This window comes from Phocoena phocoena, chromosome 2, assembly GCF_963924675.1.
Source record: "Phocoena phocoena chromosome 2, mPhoPho1.1, whole genome shotgun sequence".
Classification (NCBI taxonomy): domain Eukaryota; kingdom Metazoa; phylum Chordata; class Mammalia; order Artiodactyla; family Phocoenidae; genus Phocoena; species Phocoena phocoena.
In genome coordinates, this window is record NC_089220.1 from 42,526,342 (window position 1) to 42,551,312 (window position 24,971).

The following is a 24,971-nucleotide window of genomic DNA, read 5'->3' on the forward strand; positions in this document are numbered from 1 at the left end:
AGTAAGAGGCAGTTCATTAAAAACAAAGGAAGAAAAACAAACAAAAATAAAAATTAAATAATGACTGAGTACATATTTCAAAGAACCCCTGCCTTAGAAGATAAAAAGAGAAGATTAAAGACATTATGAATACATGTTTATAAAGCAGTTTCATAAAAATGCATAAAATGAGTATCTCCGCATAAAAATGAAATATCTTTTTTCTTAGCAATTCATAAAATAAACAGTAAAGTTAAAAAGTGAACATTTCCCCACTTTCCTTACCAAATGCTTAACTATGCTACCCAACATTCTCAGCCCAAAAGTAGCATAATTATAACATGGACACAAACATCAAAACAAAAGGATTTTAAGACACAGACCCATGTTAATATTTAAAATAACTGGAAATGGTAACATTATTCTTTAAATAAAATAATTGTTGAACACAATGAAATTAATGAAGTCTCCAATGCCCAGGACAGATTATGTGAATTGTGGAGGGACAATGTTTTTATTCTTTTTGAAAAATGAACTATGTAACAAACTTCCAAAATTAACTGCTTTACTATATTTTATTGATATAAATACAACTAATTTCAATAAGCATCAGCTATCATTCTACCATTACACCAAAGGCAAAATGATTAAATACTAATGTGAAGTATAATTACAGAAACGCTTGCACTTCTACTAAAGTCGTCTCTAACACCATCCTATATACTCTGTACAGTTTGCTTGTAATTGATGAGATATTTGAAAAGAAGCAAAGCTGAATTTTAATCAAACTTTCATTTCTCAGTGGAAAATGCTCTCTTCATCAGAGGTGGTTGAGCCTTCCCGACATCAAACATCATTTCCAAAGGTGGGTTATTAAGAGAACACCAATCAGGTATACGGCCTGTCTGGTTATAATATTCCTTTGAGACTGAACGGCTCCCAAGTATGTCTTGCAGTGCTCCAAAAATAGCTCCTGTGTGGTAAACATATTTTTATAGCTGATATGAAAACTTTTACTGGAAAATTTTATGTACACATACATCCACTTAATTATATGACAAGAGATAATAGGTAAAATTCAGTAATGCATATTCACAGTCTTCAAATTAATTCCGGTTAAGTTGTTCTATATCCTATATTTTGAAAAACAGGCTAAGCCATAACTCCTGTGTTGAAACTAACTTAAATGTTCTAAACTAGATTATAGTGAAAATGATAAGTATTACTGTGTTTAAATGCAGGTAGAGTGAGGTAGAGTAAGGTGGGAAGTATTTTCAACTCTGTGTAAACACAAGAAATAATAATCTTAGTTTTCTTTGCCACACTCTAAGACTATATGTCAGTAAAAAAACAGCAGTGCAAAACTCAATAAGCCAACCATAGTATCCTAAGAGTCTATGCTGAAGACCTTATAAAGACCCACAAGGCAGTTTCAAAAAAATAACTTAGTGACCAAATCCATTCTTCCTAGATCAAAATTACATTTTGACCAAATTCTACTTTATAAGAAATATAATACGTATCAATTTAAAATCTCAAGACTTGTTTTTTTTCTCTAAATGATCCTGATACCTATGAGCTGTAACTGCATCGTAAGACACACATCAGAACTTACACAAATATACACATCTATGACTGTTCTCTCTTCAAAGTAGTCTCTTTATTAGGCTATTTCCATATTTCAATAAAACTAATAAAACTATCATTACCTAAAACATTCAATAAACTCAGTCACAAAATATACTGTAATTATAAAATAAAGAGATCAGTTTTCATATATGGCTCACAAATTAGCTTTGTAAGGAATTAAAACAAGTGTTTTAAGCAATGGTAGCATAATTAAAATAAATGCATAGCTATCACTATCATTATGCGGGATGACTTTAATTGGACAGAGTTCACTGAAAAAAAAAATAGAAGTGCAAATGATAAGAGAAATAAGTATATAATTCTGAAAACTAATAATTTAAGGAAAAGTAAATGTTCAAAGAAAATTATTTAATAGTTCTATTAGTTTACTAAGTACACAATTTCGAACAATGAATGATCTGTTCTAATATAACCATTAGTAATGTCATTCAGGAACCAATTACTATAAAATCATTATTTTTAAAAGTGAAATTCTTGGGAATTCCCTGGCGGTCCAGTGGTTAGGACTCCACACTTCCACTGCTGGAGTGCCTGGATTCAATCCCCGGTCGGGGAACTCAGATCCTGCAAGACACGTGGTATGGACAAAACAAAAACAAAGACAAAAACAAAAAAGAAAAAAAAGCAGTTCTTACCTCCCAACCAGGCTACACAATTAGCCTTTGCAGGTGGAGTATGAATTCGGAATGTCTTGGTGCCAAGTGTTTTTTTATATTTTGGTTTTTCTACCAAATACCTTATTTCTGCAAGTAGTCTGTGGAGGAATCCTGGCAACATAGACGTGCCACCTATAACTACCAAGTTCTCTGCTAGTTGCTTCCTAGTGTCTATTGGGCACTGTTATTAAAGAGAAAGAAAAAAAGAATTAACTATAAATAATGCTTGATTGAATTTAAGAAAATATACAGATTATTAGGTGATCATTTGTTACAAAAAAGAGCCACAGCAAGGTTTCTTTTCTTTAATTAATTAATCTATTTATCTACCTATCTATCTGTCTTTGGCTGCATTGGGTCCTCGCTGCTGTGTGCGAGCTTTCTCTAGTTGTGGCGAGCGGGGGCTACTCTTCATTGCAGTGTGTGGTCTTCTCATTGCAGTGGCTTCTCTTGCTGTGGAGCACGGGCTCTAGGCGCGTGGGCTTCAGTAGTTGTGGCACGCAGGCTCAGTAGTTATGACGCATGGGCTTTGTTGCTCCACGGCATGTGGGATCTTCCCGGACCAGGGCTTGAACCCGTATGCCCTGCACTGGCAGGAGGATTCTTAACCACTACGCCACCAGGGAAGCCCTTTTATCTTTTTGCTTTTTTAATTGGGGTATAATTGTTGTACAATGTTGTGTTAGTTTCTGCTGTACAGCTAAGTGGAGTTCCCTGTGCTATACAGCAGGTTCTTATTAGTTATCTTTTTTATAATATTAGTGTATATATGTCAATCCCAATCTCCTAGTTCATCCCACCCCTCAAAAAGGGCTACAGCAAGGTTTCTTTAATAAGAGTTTTTCAAGTGGCAAATAAACCCCATGATAATATTATCATGTATTTATATAAATCCTTAAAGATTTAAAAAGCTAATAGTGTAGACTTTTAAATTCCACAGGGAATATAGTAGTAATATGGGAATATTACTCATTTTCAGGGTAGAATGACTGAGTTGAGCAAAGAACATGAGAAGAAATAACTTTTCGTTTCTTTTTTAGTAAGGAAAACATGTGGAAACCTGATTTTTCTAAGGTACTATATCCACTATATCCAGAGCCTGTTATCGAGTGGGAAGATAACATTCTTAGAAAAATTGTTTCCACAACAGTTCTCTCTAAGCATCAGGAATGTTACAGTCCTTCAATGATGTTATGTTTTTCATAAAGTCCTCAAGTAGAGCCATAGAGGTAGACAATATCTCCCAAAGTGATAGTATTTTATAGGAGTTCTATGGTCCCACAGTCATTAAACAAAAGAGACATATACCTTGTGGAATGAAAAACTTAATACTACACAAACCTACATTTGAAGAAACTACAAGCCATACTAGGTACAAAATAAAAATCTGTTATCGTTGTCATGGAAAAAATGCATGATGTGCCTATAGAATGTATTATCCCGGGTTTGAAATGTTGTGGGTATCATATATAAGTGCCAAAGTGAAACTCATTAACTATAAAACTTCACATAAAAGCTAAAAAATGTAACTAATGGCTAAAATTAAAAATACAGACAATATGATTTTTAAAATTTCTCTGTAAAGGGCTGTATTCATAAATTGAAACCTTTTACAAAATAAAAGTACCTGCATAAGGGAATCCAATATTAAAGTGGCAACTGATTTCTCTTCATTATCTTGCTCAAAAAGGATTTCCACAACCGAATCTCTAATGAGATTAAAAACAGTGTTTTGTTGGCATCACATAATATGACATAGTACATACCATTAGTTCTACTGACATATTTTTAGGTACCAGTACTATATTAATGTAGAGTAATGGTTAAAACACAAGGTGTTTGCATTTGTAAATGAGAAAAATAATAGCACTTGCCTCACAGGTGCTGTGATAGAGATTCAATGAGTTAATAGAACAGTGCCTGGCACATAGGAGGTACTCCCTAAGTACTAACTATAACTATTATTATTATGTATAGATTTACAAATATTTTGTCCACCTTAAACCTAGTAACAGAAAAGGAGCGAAATTCTGTAATAGTTGGTAGAATTCAACAAGCAGATCAGTAGTGATACAACAAATTTAAAACCAGACAAGACCCTCCCCCACCCAGCCCAAAGTATTTCTTTGTTTTTAAAAACAATACATGGCAAAGATGGCTAGTTGCCTAATAAAATACTCATGTGCCTGTTCATTTTCAAATTAAAAGATATAGAACTATTAGGGTTATTTTTGGTAGCACAAGGAAGATCTTTGTTGTGATGGAATAGTTCTATATCTTGATCGTGGTGGTGCTGATTATGGAAATCTACATGTGATACAATTACACAGAACAATATATACACATTGCACCAATGCCAATTTACTGGTTTTGATATTGTACTATAGTTACATAAGATGTATCCGTTGGGAGAAACTGGGTGAAGAGTACATGGGACCTCTCTATATTATCTTAGCAACTTCCTGTGAATCTGTAATTATTTGAAAAGAAAAAAAGAAAAAACTCCTATAAGCTGGATACAATGCCCCTCCCCAGTTGAAACACTGTATTTATCAGCCTCCCTTGCAGCTAGATATAGCTAAGTACCGGACAATGAGATGGAGGCAAAAGTAGTATGTGGGACTGCTAGAAAGTCCACTTTAAAAGGAGAGGAAGCATTTTTCTCTTTTCCTTCCTAGGATTGCATGCTTGAAACACGGATGGAGTAGCTAACTTTACCAACTACCCTGGACCCCAAGGACAAGGGCTACACCTCAAAGATGATAGGTGGAAGGAAGCTTGAGTCACTGGTAGCAGTTATCATACCATCCTTGGACTATCTACCTCGGAACTTCTTTTAAATGACAGACAAATTCTATCTTGTCGAAGCCACTATTTTCAGGTTTGTATAACTGGTAAACAAACTGAACCCTAACCAATGCAATATAAAGCTATACATATACATATACATACAATATCTTTTAAAATAAAACTGGGACCATACTATGCATACTACTTTAAAGATTTTTGAATCTTTTTCAAAACATAAAATTCTCTTCCTGATATTCAACCTACTTCCTAACTGTCGATTTTGTTAGTACAGTATACTGAGGTCTACAGTATGCTGAACAGTCACTCACTCATAGTTAGTCAGCCACTTGCCTCTATGCCTGTGTACTTTTGCTTCTACCAGTTGAGCTAAATACTCACAAAGCATCAGTTTTCTTTTCCCAAATCTTTGTCAGTTAATTTGATATTGAAATGACATAATTTAACAATTATCACTTAAGCAATGAAATATTATGGTAGAAAATAAACACTTATTTTCTTCTCTTATTCTGGGCTCCACTAAACAATCAGGAGAAATTTTAACGTAGTAAATTAGTGAATATAACTTAAATAAAAGGTAAAATGATAAAAACTTACTACCAAAAAGTGTTACATTCTCACTTTTTTGTTTCCCCAACCTACTACCTTTAACATCTGTATATTTATGTTCATCCTTCTAGTATCTCAACCTCTATGTTAATTATCTCAAAATCTAACAGGATCTTCTATATTTATATAATTCTTTTCTGTGCATCTTCTGATCTAATATTTTACAGATGAAACTTTTATAATACAAATTTTATACAGCTTGGGTATAAACAAAAATTACATTGTTACCAATATAATCATGTAAGTCCCTGACAACTTATATTGCATCATCAGACTGAATAATGAATAATAAAAAGGTGGATTACTAACTGGTCCTAAAGATTTAGTATATTTGGAAGAATGCATTCTTTCTAACAAGACAATGTTTTAAAGCAGGAGTCAGCAAACTATGGCCTGCAAGCCAAATCCAGCCCACTGTCTGTTTTTGCAAATAAAGTTTTATTGGAACACAAGTCATGCTCACTTATTTACACATTGCCTATGGCTGATTCTGCACTCCAACTGTACAGCTGAGTGGGTGCAACAGAGACCATATGGCCCACCAATCCTAAGGTATTTACCATTTGGTCCTTTACAGAAAAAGTTTGATGAATCCTGTTTTAAAGTATCATACTTTATTCTCCATCTCAAAGAATGGTTGATTCTGAATTACTTTGAAGAACAGAAAAAAAAATTTTTTTTAAGTTTTAAAACATTAAAAAGTCGAATAATAAAAATAAACACGAATGATGAGGCTTAATGAAAAACACATAATTATTAAATCAACAATACTAAAGGCTTATACAAATATTAAGGCCAAAAATTTATTTTAGTTCATTATTTTGCTCATAAAAATTAAGGTCTAACCTGATTGATCCAAGGACATGTAAAATCTTCTCTCCATCTAATGGGTAGTCAACATTTGGGGGTGGTGAGGGACGCTGAAATATAAGTATCATAAGCATAAGTATACAAATTACAACCTCTGAAAAAATGAATATACATTTATTTTTAGCTTACCTCAGTATTCCCATCAATATTAAATTTTGCTGCTTGGATTTTTAGTCCACGCTTCAGATCACTAACAAAGCAAGTGCGCACTTAAAAGAAAAGGAGACATTGTTATGGTTTGTGATTTAATCAATGTCCCAGTTAAAACAATTCTATTCAAGTGGACATGTTAATCATCTGTTCCTTCCGATTTTATAAACTATCTGTCTTTAGTTGTTATGGTTTGTGATTGAATCAATGTCCCAGTTAAAACAATTCTATTCAAGTGGACATGTTAATCATCTGTTCCTTCCAATTTTATAAACTATCTCCGTCTTTAGTTAGCTTATGACAATTTATACACATATAAAAAACTTTTCATTCACTGAGGAATCATAAGACATGTTCCATGTTTGTCTTCCACAAAGCCACATTAAAAAAAACCAAAACCATATTTGAGGAAACTTATGTTCTTTGATATTCCTTGTATAAAGAGTACCATAATAAAAATAAATTTTAGCATCATGAAAATGTAGCCATTCTAATTGAACAGCATATCTCTTTGAACCAGATTGATTTATATCTAATCTTACTTATCTATCCTATTCTTTTTAAAAAATGTTGGTTGGTCAGAACACAAAGCTAAATTTTGGTCTTAGTTACAGTAACGCTCCTTAGTTTAGGGTTTTCTGGCATGATAATTTTCTCCCTCTTGCACACTATATCTTTTCTTTAACTATGAACATTTATTCTTTTAAAGATTATTTCTATTGCAAAGTACCTTTTATAATAAGCGGGTGCAAATTATTTTCAGAAATAGGTAAGGAATAAAAAATTTTTTCAAGTAGAGACAAAATTGATGTTGAGGGACTTCCCTGGTGGCTCAGTGGTTAAGAATCCGCCTGCCATTGCAGGGGACATGGGTTCCAGCCCTGGTCCGGGAAGATCCCACATGCCATGGAGCAACTAAGCCCGTGCACCACAACTACTGAGCCTGCACTCTAGAGTCCGCGTGCCACAACTACTGAAGCCCGTGTACCTAGAGCCCGTGCTCCACAACAAGAGAACGCACTGCAATGAGAAGCCAGTGCACTGCAACAAAGAGTAGCCCCCGCTCGCCGCAAATAGAGACAGCCCATGTGCAGCAATGAAGACCAAATAAATATATTAATTAATTTTTAAAAATTGATGTTGAGAGCAAGAAATCTAAAGATTTGGTTAATGACTTGCAAAACATGCTGACATAAACTTATATATTATACAAAATTCTTTTCATTTACTAATTCAAAATATATTTGTTAAGAATCTACAATATGCCAAGAACTGTATAGCGCAGGAAACTATATTCAATAAAATCTTGTAATAACCTATAATGGAAAAGATTCTGAAAAAGAATATATATATAACTGAGGACTTCCCTGGCAGTCCAGTGGTTAAGACTCTGTGCCCCCAATGTATGTGTTTGATCCCTGGTCGGGGAACTAAGATCCCATAGATTGCATGGCACAGCCAAAAAAAAAAAAAAAGAAAAGAATATATAAAGCTGAATCAGTTTGCTGTACCCTAAGACACTGTAAATCAACTATACTTCAATTTAAAAAAAAAGAGTTTACAATATGCTAATATGCTAGATAGTAAGCTACGTGCTCAAGTTACTTACATATTTTATACTTTAAGTCCTCATAACTAAGCAAGGTAAATACTTAGACTTCAACATCTTACATACTTGGCATATGAAGGTGTTCTTTAAGGAAACCAAATTCATTGAATTAAAAATCTAAGAACAGATAAATTACACTTAAGGATTTTAAAATAATTGAAAAAAATGTAGGTACTACATAAGTAACTAATATAAATGAGCGGGCAAGAGTATGTGTACGTATTGCATATTTGTTTTTAACAGAAACGGGTTACTATTGTACATATTATTCAGCAACATGCTTTTTCCCTTAATACATTATGGATATCCTTCCAAATCAATACATCTAGCTCCTCCTTTTAAAAAGCTATATGGTGGGACTTCCCTGGTGGTCCAGTGGTTAAGAATCCACCTTGCAATGCAGGGGCAACTAAGCCTGTGCACCACAACTAGAGAGAACCCACGCGCCGCAACAAAAGATCCTGTGTGCCGCTACTAAGACCCGACGCAGCCAAAAATTAAATAAATATTTTAAAAACCAAATAAATAAAAGCTATATGATATTCCTTATTATGAAGTAACCAAATTTCATTCAACATACCCTCTTAGATAGGATGCACACTTTTCAATTTTTATATATATGTCAGAATGCTTTCCAAAGAGTTTAATTTTCAATTCTTACTAATAGCAATATATTAATTTTCCCATAATCTCACGAATACTAAATGTCTATCTTTCAAATTTTTGCCAATCTGATGTTTCCCTGGGTAATGGGAAAGTTGAACATCTTTTCACAAGATGGAAGCTATATGGAAAGAAACATTCCAAGGAATTATCAACTGTTACATCATGGGGGATAGGACTGGAAGAACGAAAGGGAAACTATTTCACTTGAGATATTTCTGTATTATTTGAGCTTTTGCAATAAGCATGTACCAATGACTGAAATTTTATAATAACTGAAGAGATTTTAGGTAATTATACAACATAAGTAAGCAATATAATGAAGAACAAGATCCATTTTGCAGCCCTAGGTCTAACCCTACCTATTGTGTGACACTGAACAAATCACTAAATATTTCAGGGACCCAATTGTACCAGATTATCTCCAGGTCCCATTTAACTCTAAAATCCATTATTGTCTAATTCTCTATTAAATATTCTAGAGTATTAATTTTACATGACACTTTCAGTAATGAAGAACATTACATTATAGTTTAACTGCTTTTCCTTTTAGTGAATCAAAATACCAGAAAACTCAATTTAAATATTATCATAAAAATACACTCTAGCAAAGGAGAAGTAACATATCTTATTAAAGTGAATCTAATATACTTTACCCAACTGTAGAATTTCTGAAGTCAGTAAAATGACTGACCTTATAAAAATGACCTTTAAAATACTAGAGTTTAAAAAAATGCTAAACAACATAAAATCAGTGGCTTTCATAAGTAATGTAACTGTTAATTCATACTGTGAAAATTACTAATTCCCTAGTAACTCTCTATACTCTATCATTGAGAAGTTTCTTCAATAATACATCAGGCTTCCCTGGTGGCATAGTGGTTGAGAGTCCGCCTGCCGATGCAGGGGACAAGGGTTCGTAACCCGGTCCGGGAAGGTCCCACATGCCGCGAAGCGGCTGGGCCCGTGAGCCATGGCCGCTGAGCCTGCGTGTCCGGAGCATGTGCTCCGCAACGGGAAAGGCCACAACAGTGAGAGGCCCGCGTACCGCAAAAAATAAATGAATAAATAAATAAATAAAAATAATAATACATCAAAAGTAATGCCAAAAGGGAATTCTCTGGTGGTCGAGTGGTTAGGACTCCATACTTTCACTGCCGAAGGCCTGGGTTCAATTCCTGGTCAGGGAACTAAGATCTTGCAAGCCGCATGGTGTGGCCAAAAAAAAAAAAGTAATACCAAAAGCTTCCATAAATCTGAAGAAAAACAATATTTTATTTACGTTATTCTATAGCCTAAATGTTAAATATTTTTAGGATATTACATTATGAATTTAATATATTTTATTATCTGTGTAAATACTTAGAAACACTTGCCCTCCAAATGAATACTTAATGATGAAGGGGACAAAAATGGGAACTTAGTTTACCTTTAATGTCCTCCAAGATACCTTCTGGAATTGAACCTAAAACAGAAATTTTTATTTAGAACTACAGAACTTTACAAGCAGAAACAGTCTGTAAAATTGTATTCACATTTCCATTTTCCATTTCAGCAACCTAAAAAAAAATTTTAAAGTACCATAATTTTTTAAAAGCCAAATAAAAAAATCAACTTTGCTTTTAGGGAAGAAACTTCAGCATTCGAAGCCGAGCCAAAGCACGGAAGTTGAAGCCAGATGTGCACAAGGTGCTGAAGAAAGTCACTAATACTCATAAATTTGATAAAAATAAGACCTTAAAAATATCATAGAATAATTGGCAGTAGATAGGAATTGACCAAGAAAATATTTTCTACCATAAAAAGATTTGCTGGTTATCTGTGTTAAAGTACTTAGAAGAAATGGTAAGGCTTAAACATGAGCTATTTACTTTTCTTTTACAAAGAGTGAAGTTTCAAGTTTGCTTACTTTTTCTGTGATAATAAATGACTGTCAGTGACATGCCCTAATACATATTTGTAAAAAGGATCACACACAGGCTTTTAATTTTTTTCAAGGTAAACGTGACATTTTAAAAAATGAGTGAGAAAGTAGCTATTCAAAGAAACCTATATAATACAGGATGACTTTAGAAGATAATATTTGCATATGTTACCACTGTTATGTGATTTTGTTGCCAATAAATCTAGGTTTCCAAGTCAGACTCAGAAACAGTTTTCTAAGTTTAGAATCTTCTAAACTCAGAATTTTTAACTCATTGTTAAGTACGTAAAAATATTCTGATTGATCTGTAAGAACAAATTATTTATATCAATGAAGACAGAAGTTTATAGCTACAAAAGGAATCATGATTTAATAAGGGTAATCAGGCACTTCTTCCATCTGGAGCTACATATCTTGTTAGCTACATCTTTACGTTATGACAGCTACTGAAACTAAGAATTAAGATAAAATTAAAACCACACTTTCAAAATGTTAAGTCATAACCTTTTAAAAATAATAAACAATATTTAATCACATTGCTTTTCTGAGAGGGAGCAAAAAAAATTTACCATTAGTAAGTATGACTTGAGAATTATTATTTTACCTTTATTATATTGTCCTTTCCAAATTCTTACCTTTGTGTTTTGTAATACAGTAATAATGATACACATATAGTTTATAAATAAATATAGACATAAATATGTATTGCAGGTACATGCTCAAAATTTTTTTACTATGCAGTCAGTGTGTGATCAAAAAGTTTGAAGACTCCTATTGTTAAATGTTAAAATTTATCTCACAGGGGGATAAAGATTTCCAAAATGATTTAAACCTGGCTATGAATAGATAAGAGAAATGTAACTAGATTATAAGAACCTGCAAATTTAAGAGTAAGTGCTAAAAACCATAACTTTTCGCATGTGCTAAACTCTCTCTAGGAATATTCAAATAAATTCCAACATGTGCCAGAGACATTTGGTAATATGAAAAAGAGGTTTCTTTAGGCAACATGGAAGGCAGGCTTCAAAATAAAGGGCTTATTTTAGCTGGGCATAGATGGTGCTTTGGGAAGGGACTTTTCAATCTTAGGGAATAATCACAGCCATTTAAACTTTGCAAATGAGGAGTAGAAATAAGAGGCATTCACTGGCTCTGGCTTTGAAAAATCATATTTAAATTTCAGCTAATTTAGGAGAATAAGAAGTACAATATTTTATATATAATTTACTTTTCAACTGTACACTTTTCAAATCAATGTACTTAAGTTAGTCTTTGTAAGTTTTAAGGTAGTATATTCATTCTTTTTTGAACTAGGTTCTAAATACTAAATGAAAGAGGCTCATTCAAAGTTCACTTAAGGATATCCCAGTATATGTAAGACTTATATCTAATCTTTGCTAAGGATCTTGACAAGAGATATTTAAAATACATTTGCATTTCTGATCCTCCTAAGTGGATCCTTCAGCAAACAGTGATATGATTTAATTCCTCAATTATTAGGATTGCAGACTCAAGATTTTTGGGGCATATGAGAGGGAAAGATTAGAATCACAGTCCAAGATAGTTGGTTAAAGGAAGGGGTATCCAAGAACATACAGTTTAGAATTTTAAGGAAATGTCATAGTTTTAGTGAAGAGCTTTATTAAAAACATCTGGGAGACTTCCCTGGCGGTCTAGTGGTTAAGACTCCGCGCTTCCATTGCAGGGGGCATGGGTTCGATCCCCGGTCGGAGAACTAAGATCCCGCATGCCGTGGCGTGGCCACAAAAAAAAAAAAAAGAGAAAACAAACTTGGGATGCTACACTAAACTTATTACCTTTGGGTATCTTTTATTAACTAACTGTCATCATGATATACTAAAAAGGTAACAAAGTTTATCTGGAATAGAAAAATAATAATCTGATCTACAGAATGAAGAATGTGCTATTATCTTAACTACCTAAAGAACAACATGAAAACAATATATGCAAGGATAAATGTCCTAACAACCCACCTTTCTCTTTCCAACATTTATTCAGTGCCCAGGCACTTGAAAAATAAATAAGACAGGGATTCTCAAAGTCTATTGAGGGAAACAGTTATCAGGTAAATGAGGCTGTTATATGTACTATAATAAATACTGCTGAGGGTGTAACAGAGAAGGGAGCAATTTATTCTGCTTAGGGAAAATGAGGAAGGTTTCACAATTAAGATGATCTTTCAGTTGAGCCATGTAGAGGGATCAAAAACCCAAATAGGTAAAGAAAAACATCCCAGGTAAAGAAATAGTATAAATGAAGGCACAGGGTTGTCGAAGAACAATGGTGCCAGGAAGATGTATGAAATTTACTGTAGCTGAAATAAGGTGCAAAGGGTTGAGTTTAGTAGTTAAAGCTAAGAGGTAGAATAAAGTCGGACTGTGAAGAAACATGCATATCAAACAGATAATTTGGATTTTAACTTGTGGAGGCCAGCAAAAATTCTCAAGCAAAAGAGAAATGTAATCAGATTAATTTTGTGAAAGTTATTCCTGCTAACAGTGTGAAATAGACTACATGGGTCCAAAAAGCAGGCTCCTGTAATAATCCAAGCAAGAAGCAATGAGGGCCTAGTTGACGTCTTTGTTTTCAGATGTTCTGTGTTGTGGAGGACAGAAAAAAAAGAGATGAAAAAGAGATTTCTGAGAGAGAATTGAAAGGACTGATAAACTCCCAGTTATCTAAAATGGGAGCTCAGTAAGATATTATCTTTATCTAACCATGATTTGTTAAAATGAATTTAGGGAAAGAGATAATGTATTTACTTCTGGAAGTCTTAAGTTTGAGGTGCCGAGAGGGATGCCTAGTTTATATCTAATAATCAATTGGAAATATGAATATGAAGTTTAGAAGAAGGGTTGGGCCCAGTGATACACTTAAGAACCAACAGCATATTGATGTAGCTGAAGTTACGGGAACACATGAGATCACTTTTAAAAAGACAGTAGGAGGAAAAAAAGGAACAAAAAATAAACCCTTAGAAGAATATCAGCAGATAAAGCAAGAGCAGAGGAAATTAAGAAGGAATACTTGGAGAAATAAGAGAAAACCATAAAGGAAGAAAAGTCCTGAAAGCCAAGGGAAGAGATAATAACAAGAGTATGTGACAGGGCTTCCCTGGTGGCGCAGTGGTTGAGAGTCCGCCTGCCGACGCAGGGGACACGGGTTCGTGCCCCGGTCCAGGAAGATCCCACATGCCGTGGAGTGGCTGGGCCCGTGAGCCATGGCTGCTGAGTCTGCGCTCCGCAACGGGAGAGGCCACAACAGTGAGAGGCCCGCGTATCAAAAAAAAAAAAAGAGTATATGATAATCCAGATGCAAACTATTATATATAGGATGGATAAACGACAAGGTCCTACTGTATAGCACAGGGAACTACATTCAATATCCTGTGATAAACCATAATGGAAAAGAATATGAAAAAAGTATATATATGTATAACTGAGTCACTTTGCTATGCAGCAGAAATTAACAACATTGTAATTCAACTATACTTCAATAAAATTTTTTAAAAAAGAGTATATGATAATCCGTAATGTCAAAAGTTCTGGAAAGAATGAATAAAATTCAACTACTGGATTTGGTGATTAACAGCTCAATGATGACCTTATAATTGGAGCCATGTCATCAGAGTGATGTGAGAAAAAGAGAATAGCTATGCAATGAGGGGGGCGGAAATGAGTTGAACGAAAAGGGAATGTAAACCACTCAAAGTTTATAATGATTTTACCCATCACAGAGGGAAGGCTCTGTTCTTTAGCAGCACCTGTGTCAACAGTACATTGTTCCAATAGTTGAGTTTCCAACTCCCTGAAGATTAAAAAAAAAAAAAAAAAGTTACTGGAATTACAATAATGTAACTGATATCCTTTTCTTATTTAATACTTTTACTTCATAAAAGATCATGATGCTTTAAATAAAAGTGGTTTTATCCTTAAAAGATGAATATACTCAAGGCTAGTAAACAATGGAATAAATAACATTGAATGTCCATACTACAAGTCCTCTATTAATCACTGTAAAAAAATTTGCATGGTTTTTTTGGCACAGGTGAAGCAAATGTGCTAAATGCCAAGAAACTTACTTGTGAAGAGCTTTTCCTCCTAGGGGGAGTGCTCCCCAACAATTTAGTACTGGGATTCCTTCATATATCTATAAGGTAGTCAAGGGTATTACTATTTTAGGAGGTAAAATGTGTTTCCCTCAGTATTTTCTTCACCTCTGCATTATTGTTCTAAATCAGCTTGGCTGGCAAATTCTTATTTCTTTTTTTAAAAAGAGTTACAGAAAAATCAAAGAGTCTTTTTCCTTCTCCAAAGAAAACAGTTAAACATATACATACACACATATATACACACACACACACACACACAGAATTCATTCGTTAGAACTTGGGTATCCAACAATGCAGCCACTGACCACATGTGGCTATTGAGCACCTGAAATGTGGCTGGTCCGAATTGAGATGTGCTGTAAGAATAACCTCCACGGCAAACACAGAAAACTTAGTAATAAAAAAAAAACCTGTAAAATATCTCATTATAACTTATTATGTTGACTATATATTGAAATGATAGCATTTTAAATACATTGGGCTAGATAAAATACACTAATGGCCTCTCCCGTTGCGGAGCACAGGCTCCGGACACGCAGGCTCAGAGGCCATGGCTCACGGGCCCAGCCGCTCCGTGGCATGGGGGATCTTCCCGAACCGGGGCACGAACCCGTGTCCCCTGCATCGGCAAGCGGACTCTCAACCACTGCGCCACCAGGGAAGCCCCTGAACTTTTAAAATTTGTAGCTCTTAGAAAAATTTTAAATTACGTATGTCTCACACTGTATTTCTATCAGAGCTGAGAGGACAGTGGACAATACTGTACTGTGGGTTTGCTACTTTATTTTATATATTGTTTTTGCTGATGTTTCATAAGTACATTATTTATGAAAAAGAAAAAAGTATATTGTTAAGAGCACTGGCTTTGGAGACAAACATGGGTTTATATCTTGGCTATACACTTCTATTAACTCGGGTCAACTACCATCTCAACTTTCAATCATATAATGAAGAGAATACTTTTGTCACAGGGACTAACACACAAAATACTTTATATTTAAAAATGCTATTGCCTAATTTAGTTCTTTAGGAGCTAATGATTCTTGATTTCCTTCCCATGAGTACTTCTTCTAATAAATACACACATAGGTCTCAAAATTGCAAGAGTCTTGCATTTATGTACTTCAAGCTCCTTTTCAAATGTAGCAAATGTCTACTGTAACATTTCTAAGAGATGTTTACCTACACTCTACTTAAATTCTTCTAATGATGGGGAATGGACCAGTTTATAGTCAGTAATTTCATTGTGGAACAGCTTAAATTACTAGGGAGTTCTTCCTAATGGCAAATGATATAAAAACTACAGCATTTACTGTGCAACTTACGTGCTAGGTCTTATGCTAAATATTTTACATACATTATCTCACTCAAGATACACAATGCCCCTATGAGGCGGAATTATTATAATTCCCATTTTACAGATGAGACTAAGCCCAAAAGAGATTAAGCTACTTGACCAAAATCATACAACTAGAAAGAAGCTTAGCTGTCATACTGCCCCCATCATAGCCTCAGGAAATAGATTGAAAAAAAAAATCTATTTACTTTTCCACACTGAGCCCTTCAGCTGTTTGAAAGCAGATTTCACGTTGCCATTTAAGTTTTAACTTTTGATTTAACTTTCTCATTTATTTAAAAAAAATTTTTTATTTTTATTTATTTATTTTTCATTCCCCTATTCTACACTCCCTCTAGCCCCTGGTAACCGCTAATCTACATCTGCCTTTTTTTCTTTTTCTTTTTTTTTTTTTTTGACGTGGACCATTTTTAAAGTCTTTATTGAATATGTTACAATATTGCTTCTGTTTTATGTTTTGGCTTTTTGGCCGTGAGGCATGTCAGATCTTAGCTCCCCAATCAGGGATCGAACCCGCACCCTCTGCACTGGAAGGCAAAGTCTCAACCACTGGACTGCCAGGGAAGTCCCTAACTTTTTCATTTCTGTTTCCAGTTATTCTTCATATGATCTTTTCTTAGAACTTGACTATCCTACCCATCTTCTTTGACACATCCTAATTAGCTGATATTCCTCTTAAAAACTGAACGTAATAGGTCTGATCTCTGGAGTTTATACTGGGACCAAGTCATAATGACAATTTCTACAAAAAGTAAATTTAAGTCTCACAATCCTGTGAATTTTTTCCACATATGTCATATTTGTACATGATAACCCAAAATAGCTTGATGCAATAAAAACAATTTGTAATAAGCCTAATTATTCTAAAGTAGAGTAAAAACTGCAAAATTAGCTGGTTTACAAAAAAGATACAGGTAACACCAGGCTTTCCCTATATCCACAATCCAGGACCATGGCAGAGTTTATCCCAAGTGTAAGAAGAGCCATTAGATGACTTGGAGCAAGCAAGACAGATGGAACCTAGAAAACAACAAAACCAAAACAACAACGACAAAACCAGAATGAATGTCAGTAGTTGAAGGTGTTTCCTTTACGTTTCAAATATATTTGAAAAAATTCATAATTATGATACCTACTCAACCATTTTACGGCACTAAATTAAGAATTAGTTGATTTATTTGAATTTACACAATAAACAAAATACACTGTAACAAATAGAAACACTCTTTAAGTTCTCTAAGTCTTTTCATTCTGAAATGACAATTATGAAGCATTTTTATTAATTCAGTTCTCTCTCTTTTGGAGGGAAAACTGAAAAGGATAAAAGAAGAGGTCCAGAAACATACATTCAAAGGAAGATGCTAAATTTAAAAAATAAAGAGATGCCTTTATCATCAAAATAGAAATAGAGAAGAAGAATTCTTGATTGTCCTCATTCACAAAGTTCACAATATGAACTATATTCTAAAAATATTATAATATAGCAGTTAAAATTAAATTGAAGAACTACAAAAATCCTTAGCTCTAAGTGACATTTTTCAGTAAAAATTTGCCAGATCTGGTGACATCCCATATATCAGGTAAATATTCAATCAAAATATGGAAGTCCATAATAACCAAGTGGCAAACAAAATAATGGCTATATTTCCTTTATCTAAGTACAGCAGGTATTCTGGTTATATACCAGGTAAGCATACTAACATAAATATAACTAAAATGCTAAGTTCAAGTAAAAATACAGAAAATCATCTATTTTATTCAGATAAGAGCTAAAGTGACTTCCTGCTGTGTTTTGTGTTCTCCCTATTGCAAACCAAATTCCTGAATTAGTGACATCAGTAAGTACAGGAGGGTATGTAACCTGTTTCTCTGTGCCTGTCTTACTAAATTATAACTTAGAAATATTAACTGCCCTTATCTCATAAATACATTGTGATTTTTGATATATTTTGTGTTCAGTAGAATGTATGAAAATTACATTTATATGTGCTTAATTTCTTATATACTATACACATTTTATACATTCTTCTAAATTGCTGAAAAACTCTAAATTCCTAAGGCAGAGATTCTTTTTAAAAGTTAAATAATAAAGATTCTGGCCTACTATGAAATGTAATCATTTAAGTCATAATTTTGGTCTTTAAAATAATCTTGACTCCTATAAAATGAAAGCTACAAGTAATATTACTAATATCAAGATATAAGAGTCACTCCTGGCACTGCCCACTTACTCTATGGGAGACATTATTTGAATACTCCATTTAAGGGGAATTTAAAGCCTAAAATGAAAGAATTGGAGAATTTAGAACAAGTCAGCATAACTAAACAATGAAAATTAGAAAAGACCTGGAAGAAAAACATCAACTTCACAGCACAGAATATAACTTTTAATTTCAGAAAAAAGTCCCAAAACTTAAAACCTGTACTAAAATAAACAAACAAGGGAAACAGCAATAAAAAGAAACCTTCAATTATCTAAGTATTAGATGAAATGCTTATTACGCATGAAATAACCACACAAAGAAAGAAAATAACGGTCAATTTGTAAAGGATTCAGTTTATTTTGTCATCCAATTCCTCTTTCCAATGAAGGAAATAAGATGAGGACCTTTTAGTTTAAGCTTTGAGTACCTACTAAAAACAACAACATAAAAAACAGGTACCTCAAAATACTTGAAAAGAACACGAGTGAGTGTCTCTCTGAAGTGGGAAGGACATAATACCGACTCAATAACCACAACTCTGCGGTCTCTGGGATTCACCAATAGATGCCTGAAAAGTGATAGTTTTGTTTTAAAAGTAAATAAAAGTTTGTATTTATTTTGGTACATAATGCAATTTGTTAAGATTAGAGAAATCGTACCACCTTCACTTAAGAAGCTTTACAACAAAAAGATATCTTCATTTTATTATCCGTGAAAGATAACGTTTTCATTTTTTTAATTTTTAAGTGTTTTTAAATTTTTTATTCAGTTTTGAAAGGTTATTTTCCATTCACAGTTATTACAAAATATTGGCTCTATCCCTGTGTTGTACAATACAGCCCCTAGCCTATCGTACACCCAGTAGTTTGTGCCTCCCACTCCCTCACCCCTATGTTGCCCCTGGTAGCCCTTAGTTTGCTCTCTATATCTGTGAGTCTGCTTCTTCTTTGTTATATTCACTAGTTTGTAGTATTTTTTAGATTCCACAAACAAGTGATATCATATAGTGTTTGTCTGTCTCTGTCTGACTTGTTTCACTTGGCATAATGCCCTCCAAATCCATCCATGTTGCTGCAAATGGCAAAATTTCTGGGTTTTTTTGTGGCTCAGTAGTATTGCATGGTATATATCAATATATATGCCACAGAAAGATAACATTTTTGAACTCTTACTACGTGCCATGTACTGTGTCAGGAAATTTATATCTATTAACTCGTTTATCTCAGAAAACAAAAACTATAGCCTATTATGAATACTGAGTTGAGCCATTAAAAAGATATTTTCTTTTTTTAAGCTACAAAAGTAGTATATGCTCACAAGACTCCAAATATTATAGAAGCTTATAACTTGGAAAATACAAAAATACCATATACCTCTACTACCCAGAAACTTTCACTTACAGCATTTTATAGATTTTCATTATTGTGTATGTATACGTATATATTTTAACAAAAATATTCATTCCATAGATGTTGTTCTGCAACATGTTTTCAATTATCAGAATATCTAAGACATCTTTCTGTATCAGTACATATAGATACAGAACTTTTTAAATGACAATATAGTGTTTCACTATATGGATGTACAATAATTAAATTATCCAATCCCCTTTATTAATGGACATTTGACTTATTTTCAGTATTTCCTTATGCTTGCTAGTTTCCTAGTCTTCAAATATATTTTTGAAAAGATTGAAAATAAGAAAGTTAAAATGGCAATGGAAATTAACCTTTTTTTTGCATTAGAAATAATACAACCAAATATCAGTAGGATGGGCACTAGGAAAAGCTGGGGGGTGGGGGAAACACAATTGCATTTTACCTGAAATACAGTATGTGGATGAATTCCTTTAGGTAGGAATATAATTCTTCTGTATTGATGTTATATTGTACAACTTTGATAGGCTATAAAAAATTAAAATGATTTATTAATTTATAATAATAAAATAATCTCAAACTAAAACATGCTTATTTATTTTTCTAATGGATTTTCTGATAATAAGTCAAAAGCAATTTGTATTGAGAATAGATACAAACATCAAATATAGATTAATCACTTAAAGTAGAAATGTTTAAGAACTGGCATGTCCAAGATGACAAAATGTTTTGGTTTATGGAATAAAAATCTGTGTCCACAGTAAGTAAAGAGCTGTACTCATCACATTTTTCTTCCATCTGACATTATTTTGGCATCACCGATAAAAAGCAGCATCAATTAAAAAGCATCAAAGGCTTCCTCAAATACTCCAGACTTGGTTCAGTCCCTGTTATTTACTCCCAAAGCATTGACACTTTTCCTTTTGTAGTATCACCCCACTTAACTACTTGTAAAATGTCTACCTTCCCATTAGACTACAAACTCCATGGGGCAAGAACTACTTCTGGCTTGCTTATGATATATCCTCCTTCAACTGATACAGTGCCAGGAACAAAGTAAACAGCTCATAAATATGTGTGGCAAAAATGAAAACATGCACCATTAGCACTAAAGTAAACACTACCAAACCATGGGTGCTAAGTCAACACTAACACATCACAAGGGCTCCATTTACTGTATCCTGCTCCAATATGTGCTTTTATGAAAACAAATATGCTCATATTTGTTAAATAAGGGAATAATGTCTATATGATGTGAAGGTTGTACAGTTCATATTAGGCAAGAGGAGCTGAAATGATGACAGCAGAGTTATAACCTTCATCAAGGTAAAGAAAGTCATCAACTCAGTGGTCACACAAATCAGCATTCTTTCAGATCTATTTTTAAAAAGTTTAAATGATCCCGTGTACCAGGGGCTCCCGTAACAGAGTGGACCCCTTCAAGACTCTTTATTGGGCTGTGTTTCTTCCTGGTCCCACCTTAACAATAGCCAGAGAGGCTCAGAGCTCATTTTTATATCTGCATTGTCTCAGCACCCACCAACCAACAGTTTCAATTATTTCATTTTATTTTAAATATCCCCAAGAGAGCTTCCAGCCACACTCAATCGCAACTCAAAGCTATTCCAACTTTTTCCTGAGGTATTAATTTTTGTTTTTCTAATGCTCGGATTACAAAGTTTCATGGGTTTTAAATAATCTACCCCAACCGACTTTTCCCCAAAACCTGTTTTTGTTTGCTATCAAGAAGAGGTTTTTCAGGAATGCAAATATTAAGTTATGGTAGAAAAATCTGTATTTGATTTTACAGGCAAATTTTATGGCATGTAAAATTATTCTTTCTATTGTTCTACAATTCCTACTCTACAAAATTAACTTTGGCAAGACTTGCTTTTAAAAAATGTGTTTTTCACAGGTCTTTTGAATTACAGATAAAGAAATGAGGACCTGGCTCATATTCTGAACAGAGTAAGAATAAAATGATTCTATAATTACATTACAAGGCTCAGGCAATTATTTTATTGAGCTCAAAAACTTTCTCTTAATGTTATATAATTTCATTTATATAAATTAAATAGAAAAAGCAAATCTATAAAACAAAGAACATCCGTGGTGGGCTCGGGGTGGGAATAGGGATTAACTATAAGTAGGCATTAGTGATGTTATTGGAATGACAAAAATGTTCTAAAACTGAACTGTGGTGATGGCTGCACAACTTGATATATTTACTAAAAATCACTGAATCGCACACTTAAAATAGATGAATTTTATGGTATGCAAAATTAAACCTAAATAAAGAATCAAAAAAGTTTTCTTGGAATACAGTCTAAGCTATACATTTAGCACTGTTCTAATCAATCTTATTTAAAGTCACATTTAAAAATATTTTACAGTACAGCATTTATTTTGCTAATTTGTCATAAAAAAAGAATACCTTAGGCATGCCAGCTTTTTTTATCACACTAGGAATTATGCATCTTGGACCAGTTTCTCCAGCAAATCCACATCTACAAATAAATAGAAAATTTAAACAATTCAACTTATTATAACATTCTTTTTATATATTTGTCACAGAAACAAGTTTTTCTGTATTTTTTTCAAAGCAGTGGTCACAAAAACAACTAGAAACATCTCTGATGTATTCAAAGGGACAAAAAAACTAAGGAAAAGTTAAAATACCATCTATTCATAATTATGTATTAAAGGTAAAAAATAAAATTGTTTCAAATTAGTGACAGTGAAATAAGCCAGTGTATTATTTTAGGGTCGCATTTACTTTTTTTTCTGTTTTTAATTTTACTTGAATTTTAGGTAACACATCTCTACAGTCCTGAATCTGTACTCCACTATCTGACTTCATGTCTATAATTCATGGTACTCATAATTCCATCATTCTAATATCAGCTTCCATATTGATGCATTTCCTTCGGTCTAGTTTTTAAACTATGCATATGTGACATAATTATAATCACACTGTTCACACATCATGAATTCATAAAATAAGATTCTGCCCATATTGTTAGTCTTCACTATCATTTTTTAAATTGCATAAAATATTTCAACCCTTTTAAAAAACTATTCTCCTTTCTAGAGTATTTAAGTATTTCCATTTCTGTTTCACGTAAAACAAAACTTTGCTAAAAATGTTGTTAAAAAGGACTGCCATGTAAGTTTAGTCTTAATATTATCTTTCCTTGTCCTGTCTGGTTTTCAGTACTGCTCTCCTCCTATTCCCAAATAGCTCTCTCCATCTTCTTTTAGTCACATCCCCATGTTTACTTGACTTGTACCAGTGCTCCTCAAATTCCCCAGGATGCACAAACTCATCTTATCACCCTCCTGTTGTCTTTGTCAATAACCGTCCTCCTATATAGTAGTCCCATTTCTCATTTCCGCAGCATACCTAAAATAATTATCTTTGGGTGTCAGCCTCAAGGTACTTACTATGGTATTTAAATAAACCTTTAAAAATAAATAAAAATATATAATTATGGGAGCATCTTGCTTAGAACAGTAAGAGAATAACATGAACCAAGGACTATGTTTAATCCAATTCTGGAGCACCTGAAGTCCAATTTTCCTGTTTTTTTTTTTTTTTTTCTTTGGCAGCACTGGGCACCTTGTGGGATCTTAGTTCCCCAACCAGGGATTGAACCTGGCCCTCGGCAGTGAAAATACCCAGTCATAACCACTGGAGTGCCAGGGAATTCCCTCCAATTCTTAAATAGGCTCTTTTGACCACTTGTTCAACAAATAGTTATTAAATACATACTACATGTCAGGCACTGTTCAGAGATATACAAAATTTTTTCAAATGTTTCCATTTCAGATAGAAGATGCAATTCTGGCTGTCACGTTCCTTTTTCTTGAGAGCGGTACAAGGGCTCTCAATCCGGAGTCCAAGGACCACTGCGATGGTCCACCAACCCCTGAAATTGTGTGCAAATATTTTAAGGTTTGTGTATTTGTGGCTTTCTTTCGGTCGTCAAAGGGATCTATGCCATCCAAAAGGTTGAAAACCACTACTCTAGTGTTTACAAGTTGCCTTTTAAAATGTTAAATTTCCTAATCTAAGAGTTGGTGGGTGGGAGCAACGAAGACTCTCTAGAGAATTATCTATAGGGTTTCAGTTTTTCATGCATTCAGCCTTCCTAATTCGACTTCCTACTCTTGGGAAGCAGTAGCCCTGTCTTAAACGTATTTGAATTTCCAACACCAAAAGCATCTCTTTTCAATAAATGCTTAATAACGGAGGTCGTCATCAAGCATTACAGTTCGGTTGCCACCTCCCTAAGCAGATAAAGCCAGATAAGCGGGGCCTAGGTCATCGCTGTCATCCCATGCATAGATGACCCCAAAGAGTCCGTTCAGTTTGGGGTGACGACCGGGGCGACAACGAAGGCAACTTTCCTGAAGCCTCCTGGGCCTCTCTAGGAGTCAGAACCTGACAGCTCCACCGGATTCCCGGGATTTGCATCGCCCACGGTGTAAATAACAAGGGCCGTCATTTGCGGGTCCTGGGGGAAGAAGTGGAGACGGAACAAGCCGCCTCTGGAGCCTGCGACGAGGACCCGGGCTGGGCCTGGGGCTCGGCTACCCGCCCTCCCCTCGGGACGACGGCAGCTGGCGCCGCGGCCACTCACTTGGTAAAAGCCTCTCCCAGGTCTATCACGACCGCCGTTTTCTCTCCGCCGCTCCCCAGGCCCTCGTACAGCGGCATGGTAGTAAACAAGCCGGTAAGGAGACTGGCTCTGCCAGATCTCGGCTGCCGACAGCTCTCGGCTCTCGGGGGGCGGGGCCGGGGCGACGGCGCGCAGGTGGTGGCGACGGCGGGGGCCTCGCGTGGCCGCGGCGCACGGGGCCCGGGCTGTCCCTGGCTGTGCCTCACTCCGCGTCGGGCTTTGAACCCTCGCAGGAGCCCGCGTCCCGGGGACTAGGAAGGTACGGGTGCAGGCAGCTGCTGATCTGGATGCGGGGGATGCAG

At 34.5% G+C, this 24,971-nt stretch overlaps 1 protein-coding gene across 1 annotated transcript; it reads right to left on the reverse strand.

The window, feature by feature from the left end:
* Nucleotides 1–24,824, reverse strand: ACTR10 (actin related protein 10). Its single transcript, XM_065871421.1, has 13 exons — nt 24,631–24,824; nt 22,422–22,494; nt 20,433–20,515; nt 19,071–19,179; nt 17,320–17,427; nt 15,021–15,088; nt 14,667–14,746; nt 10,424–10,459; nt 6,702–6,781; nt 6,549–6,622; nt 3,913–3,994; nt 2,265–2,466; nt 1–952 (listed from the first exon to the last, which is right to left on the reverse strand). The coding sequence occupies exons 1-13, from the start codon at nt 24,705–24,707 to the stop codon at nt 771–773; spliced, it is 1,254 nt and encodes a 417-aa protein (XP_065727493.1). The 5' UTR covers nt 24,708–24,824; the 3' UTR covers nt 1–770.
* Between the last annotated feature and the right edge of the window lie 147 nt (nt 24,825–24,971).

Coding starts and splice junctions, on each gene's coding strand:
- ACTR10 (XM_065871421.1), bottom strand. CDS start 24,707: ATGCCGCTGTACGAGGGCCTGGGGAGCGGCGGAGAGAAAACGGCGGTC. Junction 6,782..10,423: donor TATCTTGGAGGACATTAAAG/GTAAACTAAGTT, acceptor TTTTCTTTTAAG/TGCGCACTTGCTTTGTTAGT. Junction 3,995..6,548: donor CATGTCCTTGGATCAATCAG/GTTAGACCTTAA, acceptor TAATCTCATTAG/AGATTCGGTTGTGGAAATCC.